The sequence below is a fragment of the Tetrao urogallus genome (assembly GCF_951394365.1).
Source record: "Tetrao urogallus genome assembly, chromosome: 22".
Classification (NCBI taxonomy): domain Eukaryota; kingdom Metazoa; phylum Chordata; class Aves; order Galliformes; family Phasianidae; genus Tetrao; species Tetrao urogallus.
The window spans coordinates 5,716,894-5,740,464 of NC_136835.1; the positions used below are offsets into that span (position 1 = coordinate 5,716,894).

The 23,571-nt window shown below is 50.9% G+C and overlaps 1 protein-coding gene across 5 annotated transcripts in view; it reads left to right on the top strand.

Moving 5' to 3' along the window:
* The window catches only part of ETS1 (ETS proto-oncogene 1, transcription factor), a gene marked incomplete at both ends in the record, with an annotated part of 64,554 nt that overhangs the window by 10,035 nt on the left and 30,948 nt on the right, over positions 1-23,571 (top strand). For 3 of the 5 annotated variants that reach the window (XM_079545716.1, XM_079545717.1, XM_079545718.1), the window contains one exon: positions 15,944-16,025. The exons of the other annotated variants lie outside the window; for them this stretch is intronic. In XM_079545716.1, coding sequence (XP_079401842.1) covers positions 15,944-16,025 — 82 coding nt within the window. Of the gene's footprint in view, positions 1-15,943; positions 16,026-23,571 lie in introns of those variants that run through there. 5 annotated transcript variants of the gene reach the window in all.

A 23,571-nucleotide genomic window follows, 5' to 3' on the forward strand; every position in this document is an offset into this window, starting at 1 on the left:
TTTTGGTGGATAAAAGTTTAGGCACAAAAATGGAGAGGAGGAAAGTGTTTGATAGCAGCATCGTAATTTCAGCACTGACATTGTCCTGGCTGTGCTGTTTTTTGAGCCAAGGTCACTTTGACAACCCCTTTCGCTATGAACTGGTTTATTTTGCTTAGTGATAGGGGAGATAAAACTGTTGTTAATGGCAGGAGAAGGATGAAATGCCTCTGGCGGAAGAAGTCGCTCTGATTGTTGTGCTGAGTTAGCACACTTGGACTGAAGGTGCTTGCAGCCTTTGGACACTAAGAGGAACCTTTGGGCAACTGAACTCGCTTTCTTTCAAACAAATGCGTTTGAGTTTGAATTTTGCAAGACAAGGAATGAAATTAAAATGTTTTCTAGAGGAGAGATGAGAGCTGTGGGTCTGACCCTGCTTCTTTGGCTGGTGCTGCTTTTGAAAGATTTTGGCACCAAGACACTGTGACATACAGAAGGCATTACCATAGGATGACCCCCAGCACACAGGGCTGTAGGAGGGCACAGTGCACAGAAGACAATTTGACCCAGTCTGTGGCTGATATTGTCTGGACACATTATCTCTCAGCCCACAAAAAAGGGTTTGTTAGCTTGGGGGCGGTGTGTCTCCCTAATGCAGCCCTGCAGCCAACTCACTGGTGCTCGATGGACATCTTGTCTTGGGTCCTACAGGCTGGGCCATAGCAGTGTCCTGCTGGATTTGGCAGGAAAGCAAAGCCTTTGGAGCTGAAACAAAGCACTGCAGCACATTGCATTGCCCCACACCATGTGGAGATGCCCTCCTTTGTACCCACCCCCCCTAACTCTGGCTGTGATCTTTCTCCAAGCCCTGCTCTCAGCTCGGAGTGCACTGCAGGCAGAAATCACGTGGGGACCTTCTGCATCCATCACAAACTCTCTCTGCTTTTCCCCATCTTGTCCTCCTATGCCACAAGACCTGCTCTTTACTCTTCTGGGTCCTGATGGAGATCCCCAGAGGGAAGCTCTTTCTGTGAGCGTTTTCTGGGCTGTCTTCCAGGCCCATGCATGGAGGAAGGGAGCCTGGGGAGGGGGAAGGTGAAAGCTGACCAGGCTCAGCCCAATGGCTTCTCCAGCTGCAGCACATTTTCCAAGTGAAGCTTAGGGGAAAAAAAAAAAAAAAAAAAAAAAAAAAAATCTGCATTTTTTCATGTCCTTTTATCCTATTTTTAACTGTGGCCTCCTTCCTTTTCTCAGCCTCCTCCAACACTCCCCCCCCCCCCCCCCCTCCCCTGTGCTGCTGCCTCCCCCGCACTCTCTCTGCAGAGATGAATGGGCGTCTCTTCGCAGGGCACGCACATCTGCTTGCGGCTGTGAGACCCTGCAGGACTTCTCAGGCAGCTCACAGCCCGGCTGTCCTCTCTCCCTAATAAATGAGGAGTGGGCAAGGGAGGACGTGGAAGAAGGTGAAGGGAAACAGCAGTGGGTGGAAAAAGTGGTGAGCCGCTCCCGAGAGGGACGAGGAGGCAGATATTATTTGCTTCCAGGTTCAATAAAAGGCACAAGCAAAATCCTCTGTGCAGATGCCTCTGCCCGACCTATTGCCACTCATTCCTCCAAACTCACAGCTCACCCCGATTCTCATCTGATGTCCACTGCATCTCTGCAAAGGGATGAATGAAGCCTTTCTGCTGGGCTCTGTTGTCATCCTCCAGCCGGCGTGGCAGTGCTGCCTCTCATAAGCCTTGGGGTCTGGCGCTGTTTATAGCCTGGCTAGAATGAGTTTCTTTGACCCTTTTTCTTCCTGGCAGTCTTTGGGTGTTTCATTGACTACAGTTCAAGTCATGTCACACCTACTATAAATGGGCACTCTGGGTTTGTTGGAGGGCAGACACAATTTTCTCCACCAATGGCACTTTCTTCAGCCTAAAGGCAGAGAAAAGATCCCTCTATGTCTTGTGAATGAATTGTAAAGCTGTGGGTTGTCTGTGTCTGTGTCTCCTGGCGCTTCTGCAAGGGCACTCTGAAGGATGCTGAGCTGCTACTGGTTTGCTCTCCAGGTTAGTGGGGAGTAATTGGTACCTGATTTGTGCAGATCTTTGTTCTGCAGGTGAGGAAAGCATGTGCAGGTGACCCTGTGATACCTAGGTATGCTCCCTCTACATCCCCTGTTGTAACCTGCTGCAAGTCAAGACTTGGGGAGGTTTATTTGCACTGAAGCAAGGGAATGACAAAAATCCGGGCTTTCACTTTTCTATCTGTTTCCTGCTTGACCCTGGAAAAATCCCTGTCTTGCCTCTCAAGAGACAAAGCCCAAGGGAGATCCCTTCACTTTGGGTTGTCACCAGAGAATGAGCACTGAGCTCTTTTCCCACTTGAGCTGCAGACTTGTGTCAGCTGGAGATCAGCTGCTGCGTGGGGATGAATTGTGCTCTGAGCAGGGGATGGTGCTAGGTGAAAACTGGAAGCATGTTATACTTTTTTGGGGGATGATACCTACAGATTTGCGGGGGGCCACCTTATGAAAGGGGATTTAGAGCTCAGCTCAGGGGGAAAACTCAAGATGCTCTTAAAACACTGTGCCAGAAACATCACACATGTGAGCTGTAGTACTTGATGGCTTTGGCATGTAGGGAAGGGTTCACTTGCTGTAGAGTCCAAGAGGAAAGTAATGGGGTGATGGGGCTATTCCTCAGTGTCGTGAGGGTGACTGTGGATGTCTTGCATTGAGTTGATCTTGGAGTAGCACAGGTCCCTCTGTAGAAATGAGTGCACCCATGTGTTTATTGAGAGGATTAGGCTGTCCTGTGACACTCTGCTCTTTCTTGAGCAAGGCCACACAAAGCACAGATGCCTCATTGTGCTTTCCCAATCTTGTTTGCCTACAAGAAGCGTGCAGAGACACATGAGCGCTTTCTTCTGGGGGCACTGAGCAGCTGAGGACTTCTCCAGGGACTTCAGGTTACACGTGGCCAGTCCTTCCCATTGCAGTGCCCTCGGAAGGCTCTGTGCTCGCGTGGAGCTGGGAGGGCAGCAACGAAGCCAGCTTCTATTTGTGGCTGGGCGATGCAGTGTGGGTCTGTGCAGGACAGGCTGGAGGGGATGTGGAGAACATGGGGGGCTGGGGCTCTGCAAACAGCCTGTTTCTTTCAGCTCCTGGCAGCGCGAAGCACCTCTCTCTCCCTCCAGATGTTCACTGTGTTTATGGCTGCTGAAGCAAGAGACTGAACTCTCATTAATACGTTTCTCTCTCCCTCTCTTGCACTGAAGCCAGAAGTCTCAGCTCAGAGGTTGCAGCTGGAAAGGAGCTGAGGGTGAGGGGTGGGAGAGAGAAGGGAGGTGTATGCAAGCCTCCCATCCCATTCAACTCCCCCTCTCCACTTTCCTCCCCCCGAATCCTCCCAAAATACACATGCCCCGAAAAAAGAAAAACACTAGCAGATTTTTTATTTCAGAAAGTAAACACTTAGGCCATGGGGGTCTGGAGGTTATGGGAAAAGAGGAAACCATTGGGCTAATCAGGCTGGGACACACTTCCCCTGCTGAAATAAACCAGAAATCATTGCATTACAGGGTGCTGCCGTGGTTAACCCTGGTGCTGCCAACACAGCTGAGCTGAGGAGCTCGGAGCCTGCCCACGTGCTTTTCCCCTCATTCCCTGGTTTATGGCCAGAGCCAAGTGCTGATGCAGAAGGGGAGCCAACGCTCTGCAGGGGCCCTTTGGCATGTTGGCCCTTTGGGAATGAGTTGTTGGGAATTTTTAGTAGGAAATTAAGTGGGCTTTTTTTTTCCCCTATGGTTTATGAGCCATCCTATAGAATTTCATGGCTATTCTTGCCTGAGAACTCCGACTGTTGCAGACATCTACAGAAAGGAAGTCTTTCTCTGCTTGGATCAGCGAGATTTGGGGGTAATACCTGCAGACCTTTGAAAGTTTTTTTCAGAGGGCTTTTAATTCTTGTTAGAATTGTGTTGGGTGTACAATTGTAAGATTACCATTGACCTGGTTGCAGACTCTTTGGGATGGAATCCTTCCTACTTTTACTCCCGTGTTTGTTGAACACAGCGTATGGGATCTGTGTGTGGAATGGGGGACCCTTGGAGCTCCTGCAGGACAAAGAATAGCTGTAGCCCAGGTGTGAGTGAGCTCACAGCCCTCTGTACCAGCTTTACAAAGATATCCAGTTACTCTCTCTAAGCCTGGCCTTTGACTTGCCTTGTCTCCTGTTAGTTGCCCACTATAAATGGATGCTTGCTATCTGGTCTCACATGTCTTAAGACTGCTGCAGGCTGGATCTCTAAGCATGAATGTTTATCACTGTGAGTGTTTCAACCTTGTTGTGAGTGTTTCATCCTTGCTGTGATTGCTGACCCCTTTGCATACTGCCAGGCACAGATCTGCGGTGAAGCCCAGATGGGTTTTACACCCAGTTCCTTGGCTTCTTTGGGAATCTCATTCTTAGCAAGATACTCGTAGCTGAATTTCAGCACCTTGTGCCTATGTTCTCCTTGCAAGCCTTCCCTCTGCTAGCAACTACCCCAAAGAGGCACAGCTGAAAGGGAAAAAAAAGGCACTGAGTACTTTGTAGTCAGTGTAAAGTGATCTTTCCAGTGATGCTGCTGAAGAAAGCTCTACCTCATCTGTTACAGTGTAAGTGTTGGTGGTGAAAGGTGCCATCACCGGTTCCTTGAGCCATCAGCCAGGCTCTTGCAGTGTTCCACCAGAAGGCAAATCCCCAGATAACTACGATAGGGGAACAGTGCAGACCTGCTGTGTCCCACCCCGCTATCTCAAGAATGCATTTGAACAGGAGCTGTTCCTGCAGCCTCTGGAGGCTGAAGCTTCAGATGGCAATCAGGCTGTATGGAGATTGTCCCACAGGGCAAATTTCAGAATTTTTTTGGAGCTGGTGTTCAGCTCAGATAAACCCTGGAGAGCTTAGATACTTTATCTGAGTCTTATCTGAGCTATTTGCATCACTACACTCTGAGAAACCATGCTGTCAGACACTTGGGGAGGGGAGCGAGATGTCTGAGGATGGCCCGTCTGTCTTTCTTGGTATTTCAAGCAGACAGACACCTTCAGGAGGACTGAGATATCCTGTTCCACATGCAGCTCAGAGAGCTTGCATGCAGGTTGGTAGATGTGGAGCAGGAAGGAGAAAGACCGTGCTTGGAGCCACGTGGTAGGAAGGATGGAATTAGGTCCAGTATTCACAAAAGTCCTATAAGAGATGGCATCCCTTAGCATTTCTGACTGAGGTCATTGGGTTTAACAGCTGAGGTTTGGAAGACCTTGACTATACAACTTAACAGAAAGTCTTCAGACATCCAAAGTGTGCTCATTTCCACCAGAGTGATGTCTACACCATTGACAAGGCTGTCTGTAGTCACTGTGTGGCAATTTCTCGTGTTGGAGATGCAGATGATAATTAATCGTACATTTTATGACAGTACTTAATTCATCGAGGTCAGGCAAGTAGCAGGAAGTCTCTGGAGAACAGTATTGTACAAGAGCTCAATATTGCTTTAAAAAACCCAACACAGCGAAAAGCCATCTTAACCAATCCCAAGCCATTGGTGTGACTGTCCCCTTGAAGCTATGTATAGCCTGCTGAACACGTGCTGGAGTTTACACAGCCCTCCGGATGGGCCTCCCCCTGTGGGGTTTTGTATCAATAGGCTTTGAAACTGTTGCAGTGGGTCAATTGTTGGCTATTTCACAATGAATTAAATACAAGCTGCCTCCGGCAGCAGGCAGGGCTGACGAGGCTATGCGTGAACCTTGGGAAGAGGGCTTCTCCGCAGTGAATGGAATAGATGCAGAATGGAATAGTGAGAGGCTTGCTGGCTTCCGAATGGCTTGCAGGAGGTGTAGGGAAAGCCTGGGGTGGATCTGCTTATGGGCTTGTTCTTGATGCTGGGAGATTCCCAGTCAGAACTGGTCAACCCTGAGAGAGCTGTGTCTGGAGAGCTGTGGTCCCTTTATGTCATAGAGGCAGGGCTCCTCTTCTGGGATTTCTCCTTCTTCCACCATATGCTGCAAGGGCAGGTGAGGATTCCAGGCCAGGATCCAACCTTAAATCTGAAGCTAACTGCAGCCTGACTGGAAAGGGGCTGCCTCTGCCCTGCTATGTGGGAATGCTGCCATTGATTTCAGCAAGAGTATTGGGTACATGCACTGAAAAGCCATATAATACAGATCAACAGTTCATGACATGACTTCCCTTCCTGGAAAGGGAAACGAGGCCGCTGACATGGCATATGTTGTGTGAGCAGCAGTACATGGCAAAAACACTTCTAGTTATTTGTGCTTTCCGTAGCACAAGTGCAATGGAGCAGAATAAATTGCTCCAACCAAAGTGGAGACGTGATTTTAGGAAGTAATGGCCCCAAGCTACTTCTCATCAGTGAAGGATTTTCAGGCGTCTGAAATGTTTTTCTCTCCAGATCGTATGATTCACTCTCCACATCCTAAGTTCAAGGGGTGCAGAGGGCACTCATTTTGGCCAGACTGATGTCAGTGTTGAGGTAGAATAGGAAAAAAAGAAGGGGATGCCCCAAGGGAGCTTGCTCATGGAAAACTTCTAATTTAGTCAGTTCCAGACATCTTGTGGAAGAGCCTGTGCTTGGGGCATTTCAGCCTAGTTCTGCAGGCTAAAGAGGCATGAATAATTATGGAAAGCAGAGATAGAAATAAAGCTGGCATCTTAGTCCTGCCCTGGACCTGTTCTTCACCATGCTGCGAGCCTGGGGTACCTGTGTGCTGTGAGACATCTCCAGGGACAACAAAATCTTCTCTGCTTTGCGTCTGCCCAGCCCTAGCAGACCAGATGCTCCCTTTGTCTGGCAGCTCCTGTTGTGTTTCTATCCAGACAAACAGCTACTACATGAAAGTAGTAGCAGCTTCCATTGCTTCACAGTAATCAAAGTGACAAGATAACGAGGCAGCCTGGTAGCCTGCTTTGCCTTACACTTGTGCTGAATTCCGGGCTAGGTGTCAGCTCAAGCCCTATCTAAATGAAACACAGCTTTTTGACTTTCTTCTATTCATTTGAAACTGCAAAAAGTGATGGATTGTTCTGCAGAAATCATCAATATTTTGTCAAAGCGAAAACCAAACATTTCCAGGCAGAGCTCAGCTTTTTCTGCTGCTGCCTGTGTTGATGCAAAAACAAATCTCCGTGGGAAATGCCAACGTAGAAAGAAAATGGGGGAATATGCTGGGCTGCTCTGCAGAGTGCTTCCTTTGCTCTCAGATTCAGACCTGAGGGGCTGCAGGGCTGAGAGTGGTTGAACCCAAGATGTCAACCTGGATCACTCCTAGGAATTACTTAGCAAACTGGTTTGATCAGCTCTGTTGGCATACGAAAGCATCCTGGTTTGAGCCATAAAGTGTCTGCAAGGGATTCTTGTGCTCTCCTTTCCATCTGTCAGGTTGTAATGCTTCATCCAAGCTATAGCTTCATTCGAGCTACAGCTTCAAGCCATAGAAACTGCTGTTTTTAGGATTCATCAATCTGCTCCTGCCTCATTGCACATCACCCTGTCTTCCTTTCCCCCACATTTACACCTAGTAAGGCTCTCTGTCTGTCTCTGTGTTTGGTGTAGCAGATCCTTCCATAACCATCAGTCTTCCAACATCCTTCCCTGGGGCCTTGCAGGCTGCAGTTAGCAGCAGACAGTGGCAGGAGAACTTTCCCCTCCTCACCCACCTGAGACAAAACAGTTTTAGTGGGGCTCTCCCACGCCTGCCAAGTGCATCTTGACGCTCCCCTCCCTGGTGCTGCACTTCCTCACTTCATTAGCACTGGAGATGTTTATAAATGGAAGAGATAATATTTTTCATTTCCAGTTTGGGTTTCCAGGGCAGCCACTTTCTGCAGCACTTAGGAAGTTTAGAGAAGACGAGGTTATATAAACGATTTTTTCCCCCCTGGGTTCTTATTAATCAAGTGGCTTGCAGAGCCATTCCTATCCCCTTGGGATAAAGGGCACTAGTGGGTGAGGGGAGGCAGTTAACACAAAAGCTTTTTATGGGGGGGGAGGCAGGGGGCTTTTGCCCTTTTCTGTACATTTGTTATGAGTGAAGCCGTCAGACCTGGCTGTTTGGGTTTGAAAGTGTGACTGGAGAGCTGTGTTGTGCTCTTAGGTTACACGTAAGATGTGCTTTGGGCTTCACCCTGGGACTTGCCCCTGGTAGGCCTTCAAGCAAGTCATGTAGCGCCTTTGAATGACAATTTACCTGGCTCTGTTGATGCATCCTTGTAAAATTTGATTATTTGATGAAAAATGTTTGCATTCTCTGAGCAAAGGGGGAATACGGTTCTGACAGCAATGAGTTTCTCCCTGTGCTTTTTACAATAAAACCCTATGGATGTGCACACACACATACGAGCTAATTAATATATTTCCTGGCAAGATCTGATGCACTTCTAAGGCTTCCCAGCACTTTCCCACCCAGGCTCCAGCAGCAGCTCCTGCCCAGCATTGCTGTGAGCAGCAAGGGCAGCTGGTGGGCTTGGAAAACAGGAGCGAGCTTCAATTCAGCTCCTCTTGTTCCCGTCAGAACAAAACCAAGATCTGTCTCCTCCTCCGTGCCCTTGCTCCCACTGCCTCTCCATGACCAGAGCTGAGGATGGGGGTCTTTCTGTTTTCCTTGGGTGGAATTAGCTCTGGCTGGAGCAGCAGGTCCAGCTGTTGCAGTCCTGGAGCTGAAGGTCCACAGGAAATCAGCTCATTAGTCTTCTGACCCACATTCCAGCTTTCCAGCCATGTTCTCGGTGTGAAAATAATGATTTAAATAGCCAAGGGTGGAAAATAATGATTTAAAGGAGGTAAAGGTAATATTTGCAACTATTGCTGACTGTAGACTTGGCAGAGGGACGTTGTATTTCTTCCGGGTCTGGGGAGCGTGTGGGAAGCGGTGAGGGGAAGGTGTTGAACATCTGGAGTGATTTAGCAGTTTTGTGCCGTTGCGTGAGGCTGTGTGCTCATGGTGCTGCAAACGTAGCTGGCCCTGAAGAACTGGGATGGAGTGATGAGGAGAGAAGCTGCTTGCTGGAGCAGGTGCACGTTGGGCTTTGCAAAAGAGCAGCGTTGACTCCATGGGGACAAGCTGACATCACGAGGACAAGGGATGGGTGCCAACGGCCCTGCTTCCCTTGAGCACCAAGGGAACTTCATTCAGCTCCTGGGATGTTTGAAGTGATGCTGAATGAATTTTTTTCTGAGTGGTCAGAATGAATTTTCAGACTTGGAGGAAACTCCAAGCGCTGTGTTACAGCACAGAGACGCCTTTTGTTTCATCTCAACGTTGCTAAAACATGGATCGTGCTCCCCAGCTGAAAATGCAGATGCATTTCAGCTCATCTGCACCTAAGCCCTACCCCTGCCGCAGGAGCCTCATTGAACTGAGTGCAAAGAGAGTTTGTTAACAGGTTATTTTTGTTGGTTTTGTTTAAATTTTCAAATTCTACCCCAACTTGAAAAGCACGAAAGTGAGAAGCTGAAGCTCAGGTTGAGCAACGCGTGATTTTCCCTGCTTACTTTCTTTTTGCTGTTAGCCCAGTGAAAAACGTGTGGAAAAAGAAAATGGTTTGCTTTAACACAGAACGTATTTAGAAAAAATATTTATGTCTCCTTTTTTTTTCTTTTTTTTTTTCCCCTCTGGCTACCAGCAAGCCAGAAAAAACACAAATAAATCAGCTATTTGCACAACTTGTGCTGCAAGCAGGGGGCAAGTGTGGAGGGAAGGAGCCGGTTTGTGCGCCGAACCCCCTCTATCTCTCCATCTCCATTCAACAGCTTTCAGGAGATAATTAAAAAACCGAAATAACTGGTGATGATGATAGCTACATAATGAGTGACGATGCTCGGAGTCGCAGGCTCCTACCGACCAGCTGTCTCTTGCCCATTTACACCAGCGAGGATTTAGGGCTGAGGCGAGCTAATCAGGAGACCCTCATGGGGAGAGAGGCGTGTTATTTAATTAGCTTCACAATGGACTGACTGGGAGGCACGTGGTGGCTCTAATAGAAGGAGATAGATGTCCTTTTAGCTGGGCTAATTGTTAGGAAATAGCAGAGCCTTTGTTCAGCCCCAGCATGTGGCCTGTGATCTCGCAGAGCCCAGGGGCTGCCCGCTTATAATTTTAGACAGATCTATTCAAGCCTGCTCTGTAGCGCGGGGCAGAACAAGACGGGCATTGTTGTAGAGCCAGGATCGCTGTCCAAGAAAACCACCCGAAAAACCCAAACACGTGTAGAGCGGAATATTTCTCTGTCGTTCATTCACTATCAGGCCCGGCTGCCAAGCTGAGACAATTGGGAGCGAGGAGGTTTCCAACGCACGGCGAGGGTTTTCCTCTTTGAAACACTTCGCCCAAGGAGCGTCTCTGCCAGCATCTTATCTGGGTGGGCAGCTCCAGGGCTTGATTGCTGGGAGCTCCATCCCATAATTCCCCATAAACATGTGCTGCAAGCATGGTGTACGTGGGCAAATTGTGCTCATCTCTGAGTGATCTCCAGAGATTTTGCTTAAGCACCTGTTGTGATTGAGGTGGGACATTTGTTTGGGTTGCAGAGCCCTTGGCTGTCGTGGACACGGTGTCTGTATGTCCTGGAGTCCTGCACACCAGGAGATGGGAATCCTGGTCTGCCCTGAGCTGTCTCCTCAAATCTCTCCACGGTTTGACCCTGTCGTTGTCCTTTGTGAAGTGAACATCCTTCCGTTAAACAAGGGAGATGGAGGCACAGAAGTTTGTAAGAGGTCGTGTGGAAATATTGACCAGGAATTAAACTCCCATCTCCTGAGCTTCTCTGTCCTGGCCACAGAGTTAACCTGAGGGTCACTGCACTCCAGGGTTTGACTCCCCTGTGCTGACTGCTTCCAACCCTCTGTGTGCAGACGTGTTTTCCTGCTGGCTGCCATTTCTCAGGCTCTGAATTTGTACCCTGGGGGTTGGCACTGCATGGCTGGTCCTTCAGAGGTGCTTTTGAGGCTCCTGGCACCTCCGTGAAAACAAAATGTAGCTGTTGCTTGATATTTCTTGAAGTTTTGGTTTTTGTTGTTGTTTCTGAAACATTGAATGAACACAGAAATGTTGGTGAATAGCATCCAGCTGTCCAGGTTGGCTTCGCTGGGGTATTAGTGATAATCCCAGTGCTTCTTCTTTGTGATACCTCACCTGTTTCCCAGGGATGGGGATTTCAGTGACCATCCAAAATGGGTTCAGTAACCTCTGTTGCTGGAGATCAGTAAATATGAAGTGACCAGAGATGTGTTCCTTAAGTCTCAGCTGTTTACTTCTGTTGCGGAGGAGACTGCCTGAGATCTGACCAGACAAGAGGTGCAACAAATGAGGTTTGATGTGCTTTAGTTGTGCGTGCTGGGGGCAACTGTGAGTATCACGAGTTAAACAGCAAAAACATCAGGTCCCATTTACCAAAAACTCAGTGCTGTCACTTGGGGAGGAAAGGAAAAATGCACCGAGAGCAAACAGCACTGCAGAACAGCTTATGAGGATTTTCCATCAGCCAGCTCTTCCAGCAAGGCACCGAGTGAGTGACAGCACCCCCACCAACGAAATTCAAGGCAGAATTACATCGCTCCAGCTCACATTAGTTAATCAGGTTATGAAGCAGCATGGGATCGCTGGCAAGCCAATAGCAGGAGACACTGGAAGATGCTTAAGCAGCTTGTGAGAGCGCTGATTGAGGTACCCACGGCGCGCTGACCAGCGCTGTGCTGTGGGGCTCTGCGCTGGGTTCCTGCTGCCGCGCTGGCCACAAAGATGCTTTTGTGAGCCATCTCCGCTGGGAAGCTAATGAGAGCAGGAGCCGAGGAGGCTCGGAGGCGGCTTCCTCCACTCGCACCCGGAGGGCAATCAGAGGACGTTATTGTGGCAGCGTCTGGGCTGTTCTGGGCTGAGCTGAGGACTGAATTCTGCAGCTCTGTGGCGCGAACAGAAAGTTGCTTTTAGGGCAGGTGGTGCGAAGGATGGGGACCCTGCGTGACTCTGGGCATGGAGCAGCCATGGGACCCCGGGGGCTGCAGCTATCTGGGCCACAGAGAAGCCAGCGTTTCATGATGGTCGCCATCTCCTGCCCACACACACGAGATGTGAGAGCCTTCCCAGCCAGCAGTGCAGGGCACACAACACGTGCTGGTTAACGAGCTCTATTTGCGTGCTGGCTGCTTTAGCCAACAGGGGGAGGCTGCTGTCACCAGGACTACTAACCCAGCCTCTCTTTACCAGCATACAACAACTCGCTCAAATGCTTCCCAGCTATTATGGCGCTTGAAAGAATTTCTCATATAATTTTAAATTCCAGGAAAGGTATCTCTCTGGGGAAAAGTCGTGGCAGCTGCTTGCTCCTTCCTCTCATTGCAGTGGGCCACCTCCACGCCCAGAGCCACCTCCCTGCTCTTTCCTTTCTTGGAGTGGTGGCTGCTGCTCTTTCCAACAATGACCCTTTGCCGTAAGCCCTTTCATGTCTCCGTTTCTCCCTGGAATTGCACAAAACTTTTTTTCTTTCTTCCTCTTTGCTCCTGATTTTTGTCTCCTGCCCTCTGGTTATTGTTTGCCTGACAAAGCATCAAACTGAGGCCCTGACCGCTCGTAGTCATTAAAAATCCCATGGTAGTTTTGGGGAAGGCTCCAATTTGGCTAATTACATTCTGCCATAAATATCCCCCTGCAGTTTTAATTGGTTATGGTGTTCTTCATTTCCTGTCCATAACAGCTGGGTGGTGTGACTCTGCGTTCTTACGTAGCCGCTGTGTTCACCCCAAAGCTGGCTGTGTTTTGGGGCTAGCAAAGCACCTTTGCTCAGCCAGCAGTAGAGGCTCCCAGGGCAGCAGCAAGGAGGTGGGCAAACCCAAGGAGCCTTCCCAGACACAACATCTGGAGGAGAGCCCACAGCTGCCAGTTTGCAAAGGCTCAGCAGGAGTGGATCTGGCCCTGCTAATGGAAAGGGCCGGCCCCAGCTCAGGAGAGCTTGTGTCCGCACTGCAGAAGGGCTCTGATGGCCTCATACCTTTCCTCAACTCTAAATGAATAATAATTATTCATTTATACCAAGGTTAGTCAGCATCCCTGGAACAATGTGGCATTATTGCCTGTCCTTTCTTTGTTCCAAACTGTTGAAAAACAATTGGGCTGCATTGTGGAGGGAGGGCAGATGGTTATCTCCGATCGACAGCAAAATCTTTTGACTGTATTAATGGCAGGAGTGCTGTTGTCCACAGCCCAGCATCCTCCCTCGACAGGGGAGAAAACGAACAGATATTAACATTGAAGAGCAACAGAATGGAAAAGGAGGGCGAGTCTTGGATGTTGAAGAGGAAAGATTTTTCTGAAGCCTGTAAGCAGCAAATAGGAACCAGTTGCTGAGGCAAAGTCATGTTTGGCAGGTCTTGGACTACAAATGGTCACATCCCAGCTGAAGAAACTAATCAATGGATTCCTTCCATGCCTTCTGTGAACACTGAGCCATTGAGCGGCTCAGCTGGAGTTCAGAGCCAGGGCTTTCATGTTGCAGGCTCTGAAGTGAACACAAATTAAGGCAGTCGCTAGGATTGAGTCGAGTTTGAAGGAGAGATTCAGCTGCCCTGGGAGGAAATTTCTGTCCACAGTCTCTCTCTTCTTTTCTCCCACCTTCCCTCCGCTTTGAGGTTTGCTGCCCCAGTGCTGCTCTTAGAAGCACTCCTCATTGTCCTGCAAATCAAAACAGGAGTTTGGGGGAGCTCAGAGCCCCCCACAGCCATGCAGCACCAAGCTGTGGCTTCGTGTCACCAGCTCTGCAGGATCAGCACTGAGCCAGCATGCCAAGAGTGTGTGCATCTTCTCTGATAAAAAACACACAAGCTGCAAGAACAATCTTTGTTAGAGCCTTTGTACTGGCCCAGAAGAGAGGGAGCCTCAATACAGGTGTGCTGGACTTCAGCCAGTCTCTAATGCTCACAGGAGAGGCCAAGCCAAATGTATCAGCCCACGGGAGCAGGGCTAAAGCACAGACACCTGAGAGGCAGCTGATACACTTCTCTGCTCAGCTCTTTCATCCCAGCAGCAGCTCCTCTGCTGCATCCAGGAGCATCCCCGCTCATGGGAGCCTTCTGCATGGTGTCAGCAGCTCGTCCCCATCAGTTCTCACTCATGCACGGCACCACGGCCTCGTTGTGTGCCTGCTCTTTCAGCCTGGGGATTGTGGTTTGCTGCAGGAGGCCGCACTCAGTCTGAGCACCGCGGGTTCACAAGAGCTAGAGGGGGAAGAGTGGGGCCGTAGGGGCTGCAGGTGCTTTCTGATGGCTTCACCTTGGCCAGGAGGCTGCAGCCAGCTGTGGGGCTGCTCCCCCCACAGCAGCACGCATGCGCTCTCCCAGCCTCTCCCTGCTCCCCACCGTGCATCGCAGCCAGCCTTTCTGCTCAGACTCCTCTCCACTGTTTCTTCCTCCAATCATTACTACCCATTGTATAAGGGCATAAACAACACCAAGGCAGGACAGGTACAAGTCTTTCATCCTGTGCAGGGGGGTGCAATAGGGACCCAGTTTTATTCTTGCAGCCATTCTCAGATACGTGTGGTTTGTTGCAGATGAGGGTGCACAGCCCTCGTGCCCTGCCTGCAGCACCCAGCACAGCTCAGAGCTTCAAAAAGCATGCAGAAATCAGGAGGCTGATTGGGTGCTGGTCACAGAGAATCACCAGTATAGGTTTTCTGTATAAGTGAGGAACTGAACTTGTAAGTGGAGGGTGAACTGGAAATACAAATGTGAGGCACCCAGGCTGAGCTTTCAGGCACATCTCTGCCCACCTTGCTTTGCTGGTGTTCAAACAGCCTGAGCTGTCTGCCTTGGTTAAACAGCTGTTGTGTGAGCGAGCATCGAGCTCCGCATTTCTGGTCCCGGCACTTCACAGCTTCTTTTATTTCCAAGACATTTCTTCTATAAATACACCTTGAGTGAATGAGATAGGCAGTGCTGAAGGACCTAGAAACACTTCTGAGCGCTAACATTTGCATCTGCAGCTGAAACACACTGGGGGGTTCCTGTTGTACATGTGTGCGTGTGCCCTGCTTCATCCTGGAGTGAGCAGCCCCAAACTCACCCCTTGCCCCATTGCAGCCCCAGGGCCCAGCTTTGCTGTGTCCCTGCCAGTGTGTCACCAACTGCTGAGACTTTCTGAGATAGAGAACCACAAAAGCTGGTTGCTATTTTTTTTTTTTTTACACTTGTACCGGTAAATTGACATCTGTGAGTCATAATCTCCTTTCTGCTCTGCCGTTTGTGGTCTGAAGTTTTTGCTACCCAAATATAATAAAACGTATTTTATGTGAAAACCGATATTCTTCTGTTAAGCTCACAACACTCTGGCACAGTACTCACCTTGCGTCTTTCTATCCGTTCCCAAACCCGTTTGGCCTCCCACCTGCACAAATCCCACCTGAGCTAGCCCTTTGCTGGCACACGAGCGTGTTGCACACCCCGGGCTGGCACTCAGCGTGTCGCGATCACCCTTGGGCTGCCAGGGCTCCGCGCTGCTCGCATCTCAGGGCATCGAGCAGGGAGAAAATAACGCCTCGAGATCTTTTTCCCCGCGTGGAAACGGGACGCGCGGTGCCGCAACGCGCAGCTCAAAGCCCCCCGAGGTGGCTCCGCTTCGCTCCTCGGAGTGCCGGGCCCGGGGCCGCCTACCGGGGCGGGGGCATTCGGGTCCCTCCCCGCCGCTGTCACTGCCGCCCAAGCGCCCTCCCCTCGGTTGAGCCCGGCCGGGCGGCGGCGGCGGCGGGGGGGGCGAGGCGGAGCGGAGCAGCAGAGAAGGAGCGCGGAAGGAGAAGGGAGAGAGCGAGGAAGGAAGGAGGAGGAAGAGGAGGAGGAGGAGGAGGAAGGCGCTCGGCCGCCGCTGCCCCGGCGCCGCAGCCGCCCCCCAGCTCTCGTTCCCGGTCCCCTCGCTCCGGCCTCAGCCATGAAGGCGGCGGTGGATCTGAAGCCCACCCTGACTATCATTAAGACGGAGAAGGTGGACATCGATCTCTTCCCGTCCCCCGGTGAGCCGCTCGCGTCGCGGGGAATCCCTTCTCGCTTCCTCGAGGGCGGAGGTTTGGGGGTATATGCGTCTCTGGGGGGTCCCGTGGGAAGGGCGAGGTGCGGGGGGGGGCCGCCTCCGGCTCTGCCCGGCGGGGTAAAGGCGAAGTTGGCTTCGGAGCGCTCTGAAGACTTCCCCTCCCTGCCCTGCACGGCGACCGCCGCACCCCGCGCTCCTCTCGCCGCCGGCAGCGCTGCGGGGCGGCACGGGGCGGGATGCGAGCCGTGGGATCGGGGCAGCTCCCGGCCGCGAGTGGGCGAGGCGGGGCCGCAGCTCGGGCCGTGGGGCGGATCCCCCCCTCCCCGTGGCCCTGCGCGGTCCGAGCGCGGCCGGGATCGGGAGCGGAGCGGCTCGGCACCGCCTCTGCATCGGGAGAGCCCGCGGCTCTGCTTTCCTTAGTTTGATTTTTTTTTTTTCCCCTCCTTGAAATGCGGGGAGGACGGGTGCTGGAGCTATCGGGGCTGGGAGCAGCGTGTCACCGTGCTAGGCGCGCTTTTTCTTTTTGCTTTTTTGCTTAATTCTCCTAGCGCTAAGTTTTGGTGCCGGCTGTACAGAGCTGAGCGTTTCCCATAAGGAGCGCTGCTCTCGCAACGCTGCCGAGCCGGGCGCTACTGGAGCAGGGGCTACAGGGACACAGCTCTGCCTTCTGGCTACAAGGGAGGGTTAAGCGCAATCCCACTGCTTCCTTTCTCCCCAAAATATTCCCGCTGTGCTGAAGGAGATGTTGCTGGATTTTGTGCACCGAAGGAAACCGAGTCAGAGCTGTGTGTTTCTTTGCTGTTCCACAAGTTTCTGGGAATCCCAGGCGGGGGCTCTGCACCGCCAGGTGATGGGATTTGGGATGTGGGTGGGAACCAATCAGTACTCAGTGCTCCCAATCAAGGAGGGTGTCTGTGGGCTTGCAGGGTGCCTGGTTTGTGGGGAGACGTGTGTGATCTATGGAGGACCCAGTTAGTGATCACAGCTGCTTCAGTGCTCCTAACAAGGCTGAGCCTGGCTTTCCTGTGTGGGCGCTGAAGGGCTTCCAGTTGTGATGGGGATGCTGAGGACAATTTCCAAAGCACCTAAGCTGGTTAACTAAGAGGCTTTGGTGGAGCTGAAGATCTGTTTGTTCCCATTTCCTACAGCTCTGATTGAAAGAACGTTTCAAGGCTTGTCTGTACACTTCATGTCATGACTGCAGTCTTGTTGCTTGCAGAGGAAGCAAATGGGATGGGAAGGAACACCTGGCTCATGGGCACAGGGCTGGGAGGGTTTGTTTGTCTTCCAATCAGACCAAATATCTGTTTAAATTTAAACATCCCCTGGTATGGGTGGCAGCAGGTACTGAGGCGTCTTTGTAGTTCAGGTGTTTGAGCAGCGGATCAATGGAGTTGCCTTTTGCCTCAAGTGAGGACGTGTTGTTTCGTGCTGCCTTCAGTTCATTTTCTTCAATTCAAGCTCTTTTGCAGCTTATGTCAGCAAGCAATTTTTAGCGTTGACCCAAAGTTTAAACTTTGGCAGGAAGAGCGCTGAGAAACACAAACCAAAAAGGTAAAAAAGAGCTGACTCCCTGTCGGCTTCAGCTGCACTCGCTTCTGTTTTGGTGGCTGTGCTAACACTGAGCCAGAAAGGTCAATGTTGTCAATTAGCTGGCTTAACCTCATTTCCCCTGCAACTTTTTAGAGAACGCTGAAGCTTTCTTGCGTGCTTGGGACTGATGATGAGAGAGGGAGTGCAGATGCTGCTGCCTTCTGTTTCAGGCATCCAGCGATGCCCCAAATAGAGGACGCCACGCTTTCTCTGCTCCAATCTATTTCAGACTGCTGCCCGGGTCCTGTTTGCTGAGCCCTTGGTATCTTCTTGTGGATCCTGCCATCAAACATGTCCCGTTGCCCTTTGAAATGGGTATAGCCTGCTTGAACTGAGCCACTCATCCCTTTACATGCCAGTAAAGCAGGTTTGCTCTACAGTGTGCTCAGGGTTAATCTTAGGCAGAGAGAGCCGTTACAGGCACAGGTTTTCAGTTGTGCAAAGTATTTCATGTGCCAGGTGCTCGGTGCCCCGTAAAGCTGCAGAGATGCGTTGGCTGTGTGCAGCTTTCCCCTTTTTCCCCCAAAACAAAAGCCTGCTCTGAGCCACACGTGCAGCAGCCTCGGTGTGCAAAAATGGGATGGGATTTACAATGTGTCCAAAGGGTTTAAAAATAACTCGAAAAGGATGTGAAGTTCTACAGGGTGTCCAAAGCCAAATTCCCTGCTCTTTTCAGCCAGAACTTCTGAGGGTGATGAGGTCAGGAGCCAAAGTACCTCATAGTGGTCTTCTCCTTTCATATGCAAGTTGTGCGAGGAGGGGGTGTTCATTGTAATGCTATGAAAAAGTGTATGATAACGTAGTTTTAGTTGCAAATATATATCCGATCCACCAATTTGGGTTAGCAGACTTAAATTACCAGCTTTATTATGGTGGATATTTCAAAGTTCATCCACTGGGGGAAGAACCCAAACCAGGTACAAATCAGCCCTACTGGGAACTGAACTTTGCAACTGGTAAACGCTGCCCTCTGCAAATCGCTTTGCTTCCTCCAGTTCTGCAGAGCTCTGTTTGGTCTCTGTGGTTGGAGTTTAAAGCAGCCCTGCAGCCCTTGCTGGAAGCTGGCAGTGTGTCACTGGGACTCCCAGTGCTGAGAGAGAACTGCATTTCTTGCTAAGAAAGCTGCAGACCTGCTGCCCCGGGGCTTCCCGCAGGGCAGGGTGTGATGTGCAGGCAGAGGTGCTGAGCTTTGCATCCACTCCCCTCTTTCTTCTTTCCCCTCTGGGTGCATCTCGATGGTGGGCATCCTGCTGCCCAGCACAGAAATAGGAGCGGGCTGTAAAATCCCAACAGGACCCATCCGTTTAAGCTCTTCCCATATGTACCCTAGGGCCAGCTGGGAGACAGGCACGTATTTCCACTGGCCTGTGTGTGGGTGGCATCCCGGGGGTGGTGTTTGATCTGGCAAGAGCCTTTCCCTCTGTTTAGTGTTTGGGATCAGCGAGGTTTCTCCTGCTGCGATTGCTGCAGGGAAGCAGACAGCTTCTGCACAGCGTGTTGGGATGCAGGATCTGCCCGCAGCACGCGGCTTCCCCTTCCCAGAGCCAGGGTTATCTCCTCTTGTCCTTTACTTTCACTTTTAGTGCACACAAGTGAGGGAGCTCGTATTTGAGCGGATCTGTAGGGTGTGTTCCCTCCTGTGCTGTGCCTTGCCTGCAGGGAAAGGGCAAAGTGCTTTACAAGCCTGAGCATTTCTTTGTCGCAGCCTTCCGATGAGATCCTGGAGAGCACAAATTTCCAAACACGCATCGTTAATTCCCACGTAGTTTTTATGTATGTGTGCAGCAGCATCCCACCCCAGGCAGTCGGTCTGGGAGCTGTTAGGAATAGGAAGGAGCACACTTGGGGATCGCTCTTCTGCAAAATGGGTTTGATGGGTTACCTCTGCACAGCACTCACACGGGGCTGGTCCTTGCGGCGGGGTCAGCTGCTGTTCTGAGCGTCTCGATGATCTCGGGGCAGCGGAGAATGCTTTGACTGCTTTTGCTTCTGCACCAACAGCAAAGGTGAGAGCTCCGCTTTGGCAGTGGGTTGTTCTGTGTGGGCACAAATCATCAGCCGACGGCGAGGCTCAATAAATGAGGGCTTCGGGCTCCTGCAGTATTTTCAGTGCTGATTGCCGCTGTAAGAGGTGAGAATTTCCCTTGAAAAAGAGCAATTATCTTTCTATGCACTTACAAAATGCCCATCACTGTGGTATCCAGCTAGGATGGGGGGATGATAGTTTCGTAGCAGGGAGGGGGCTGGCTGCACCTGGCTTTCACCAGCTTGTTCGGTGTCAACTTGCGTCTGCTTGAGGAACAAAGCTGTGAGAAGAGCTGGAAAGAGGGCAACCGTTCCTTCACCGCCTCCCTTGGGGATAAACACCCTGAAGTGCATCCCTGGATAAAGTGTTTTTGACTTTGGTACAGCGAGCAGAATTTCCAAGAAAGAGGAGCAGAGCCCCATTCCTTCCACGTTTTCATCACGCCGTCCACAAAGCATGTAACAACTGTGCAATTACAGCATAGTTACACAAAGCGGCCTCTAATTTGCCATGTAATTATGGTGTGCTATGCTTTGATGAGCCTTATAAAATGAAGGGATAACACAGTCTCATGCAGGAATAAGCTCCAGGAATAAGCAGTGCCTGTGCTCTCTGGTGGGACCCTGGCATGCTGGATTTTACCAGGATGATGGCTTTGGGGGTTTCTATCTGGACTGATCCATCACGTGGCTTAGCTGGGGAACCATCAAGTCCAGATTTAGGCTTCAAAGGTGCTGCTTTCCCTGCCTGGGGCCGGAATTCTGGGTGGATGTGAAAGAGAGCTGGGAAAGAAAGTGCATGGCAGCCTCTGAGCTCTGCAGACTCAGAGCTCCCATTTACCTCTAGCAGCCCAATCCCTGCAGTTAGACCTCGAGATGGCAGTTGGATGCTGAGGGTAAGATGGAAGGGCGATGTTTGGGTGAGAGCAGATCCGTCTCCGGCACTTGAAGAGGATGCAGGTGTAAGAGCAGACTGTAGGGATGTAAATGTGCAGGGATGCCACGCTGAGTGACTGTCTGCAGTGTGGTGGGATCTGGGGAAAGGAAAAAAACCAAACCCATGTGGATTTGTCGTAGACAATTAAAGGGATTCTTTTCCTTTCAGCACCATCAGCTGGCACTGCATGGGCACATGAGCTGCCTGGAGGCAGAGAATTGCATGACTTTGGGAGACAAGTGTTACTGCTATCCTTGGAATGAATGGAAAGGATGAAGCTGCTGGCATCTCACATTCAGCTCGGGGAAAGACCTGTGCTGGGTAGGAAGGTGCAAACTGGCACAACAAAATCAGGGACAATCTGCTTTGGTTGAGCTGAGAGCACAGACTGCCCATTTTCTGCGCTGTGAAGTTGGGGATCCCAGCAGATATTCCCCCAGACCACTTGCTGGCTGTGAGCTCAGGGCTGCTTTGCAGCTTGTCCAAATCGGCACAGCTCCTCTGAAGGCAGGGATGCTCTGATTCAGGAGAAAGCCTCACTGCTGCAGAAGCCAGTGGGACAGAATCTGTAGCTGATATAAATGGTGCAGCTGTCCCACAGCCAAAAATTGGCCCTGCATCCCTTTATTTATTTTTTAACCCACGACATAGTTATACATCTGAGCTCTTTTGTTCCTCTTCCGTGACTAAGCTGCTCACTGCCTTGTGTTTCTTTTTTTCCCCCTTCATTGTGTAGTTTATAATCTCCCAACTAGATACAGAAAGAAAATTTGTTTGCAGGGCTGGCCAAGAGGCTCTGGTTACACTGGCATCAGGCCATGCTTACATCTCCAGTCAAAATACTGCTGGTTTAACAATAAATATTTATTGATTCTCCTACAAGCTTCTACATTTTTCCCAGGTGCAGTGGAATTTGGGAGTGGGGGCACTCGAGCCTTGAGGAGGCTTGCGATTTAGCTGAAGTGGCTGCGTTGGGTTTGCGTGGAATTTGCTCCTCCTGATGACAAAATTGGGAGATGGTTGCACAGATAGCAGCCCTGCTGTGGGTTGGGTGCCTTGCAGGCTGCCTCTGTGTCCCTGGTCTGTAGTTGTGCTCTGTCTGGATCCCAGCTTCCAGGATTTGTGCCTGTGGCTGCTTCAGGCTCTGGTGGTAATTATGGGAAAATGTGCAAATCTGCAAGACACTTTATCTGCATGAATATCTCCTTGAATCAGGGAGCGGCTGGTGTCCAGAGGGGATACAAGGTTCAATGTTGGGTCCAGAGAGATGACAAAAGAAACTAAAAAATAAAATAAAAGATCAGGGTGGTTTCAGTAGTTTGACTCAGGGACTCTGCCTTCACATCTAGACTGTAGAGAACCACTGGATCTGAGAGCATGTGCTTGTAACACTAGCAAACTGCAAACGTTTGCATGCAAAACCTGAGCTTCTGCAAGCTGCATGTGTTCAGACGGCAGCAAAGCTCACGGCGCTCACGTTCATAAGTGCTCAAAACTGTGCTGTTCTCCTTTTTGCATGCAGTGGGTGGCTCAGAGTAACTTTGGGCTTATTTAGGTCTGCATGGGGAGCAAACCCAGCACTCCTGTCTGAACTGTGAAATGAAACTGCACATTTGTGCGTTGTTTTCTTTCCCTCTCCTCAACTGGCAGCAGTCTGAGCCTTGGTTTGGTCCTCGGTGACCTGAGCGGCGTCAAGTCGCTGGGACGACGTCTGTCTGAGCACAACCACGCAATGCGTTTTCCCCATCACCTCCCTGATCTTGCTGATTGTGCACAGTTTCTTGGCACGCCTCGAGCTGCGGTTGCTGCCTGGTGCCCTCTGTTCTGCGCCTTTGTGCACCGCATGCCAGCTTCGCTGTGCATTTGCAAGAAGCCAGGATGTTGTGCTGTTCAGCCCTGCATCTGCTCCCCATGGAGCAATGCCCACCAGGAAAATACCATCCTGGAGCACAGTGGCTTGCACATGCATGGAATAAAGAGCAGTTTTCTGTCCCAGAGAGGAAAAGGCCTTTTTTTTTGTCGCTCCTTTTGGGAGATGTCATGCTTTGGAGGATATTGGAAATCCTGTATGCATGCAGAGCTGCATCATGGTTTGATGGAATTTGATGGCTGCAGGTGCTGGGCAGCACGGGGAGGGCTCCCTCACAGCCTTTGCTGCCTGCAGATGCCCGTTGGCAGCTCTGAGTGGGCAGATGATGACTGTAGAGGCCAGGGGCTGAATGGCTGCTTGGAGCTTTTTCCCTCTGAAGCACCTTTTCAGCTTAAGGCTGGGTGGAGGGCTTCCTTTTTGCCTGGGATGCTTGATGGAAGCATAGGGCTGACGTAGCAAGGCAGCAGCTTTCTGCAGGAAGCACTCAGCTGTGCAGCTCAGTGAGGCAGGGCTCCAGATGTTCCACTTCTCCTGTAATGATGCCAGAAGGAGTGGAAGCTTCCATCCACCTCAGGTGGATACAGACCCGATGTAATTCAACAAGTGTGTGCAGTGGGCTGAGCCCTGTGCCGTGCATGGGTTCATGAGGGATTGCTCTCTTGTAGGATGTGGCTCTGCCCATATGGGTAAGCTGGAACGGCTGAGGCCGGCTCCTCACCCCAGTGAAGCATTCGGAGCTTGTTAATGAATGAAATGCATTTTCTTCCATGGAGGGGATTTTAAATTGGCTCCACATGGATTATGTATGTTGTCGCACTTTCCCGGAGGGTGATGGCATGATTAGGAATGTGGGTTTGATGAAAGAAGCCAGACACTGAGTCAAAACTGAGCGCTCCCCCCGAACTGCTCCCCGCCCCGTGCCCCCTCTCCCCCCATCTCATTTAAAATATTTGACTCGATTCCAGGGCATTCTTCAGATGGCTGCTGGGGAGCACGAGAAGAGCAAACCAGTGGGATGTCGCTGGTCGTGCGCTGCATCACGCTCTGGGTGCTCAGCCCCAAAATTTCAGGGACGCTGATCCCAACTTCTGACACCAACAGAAG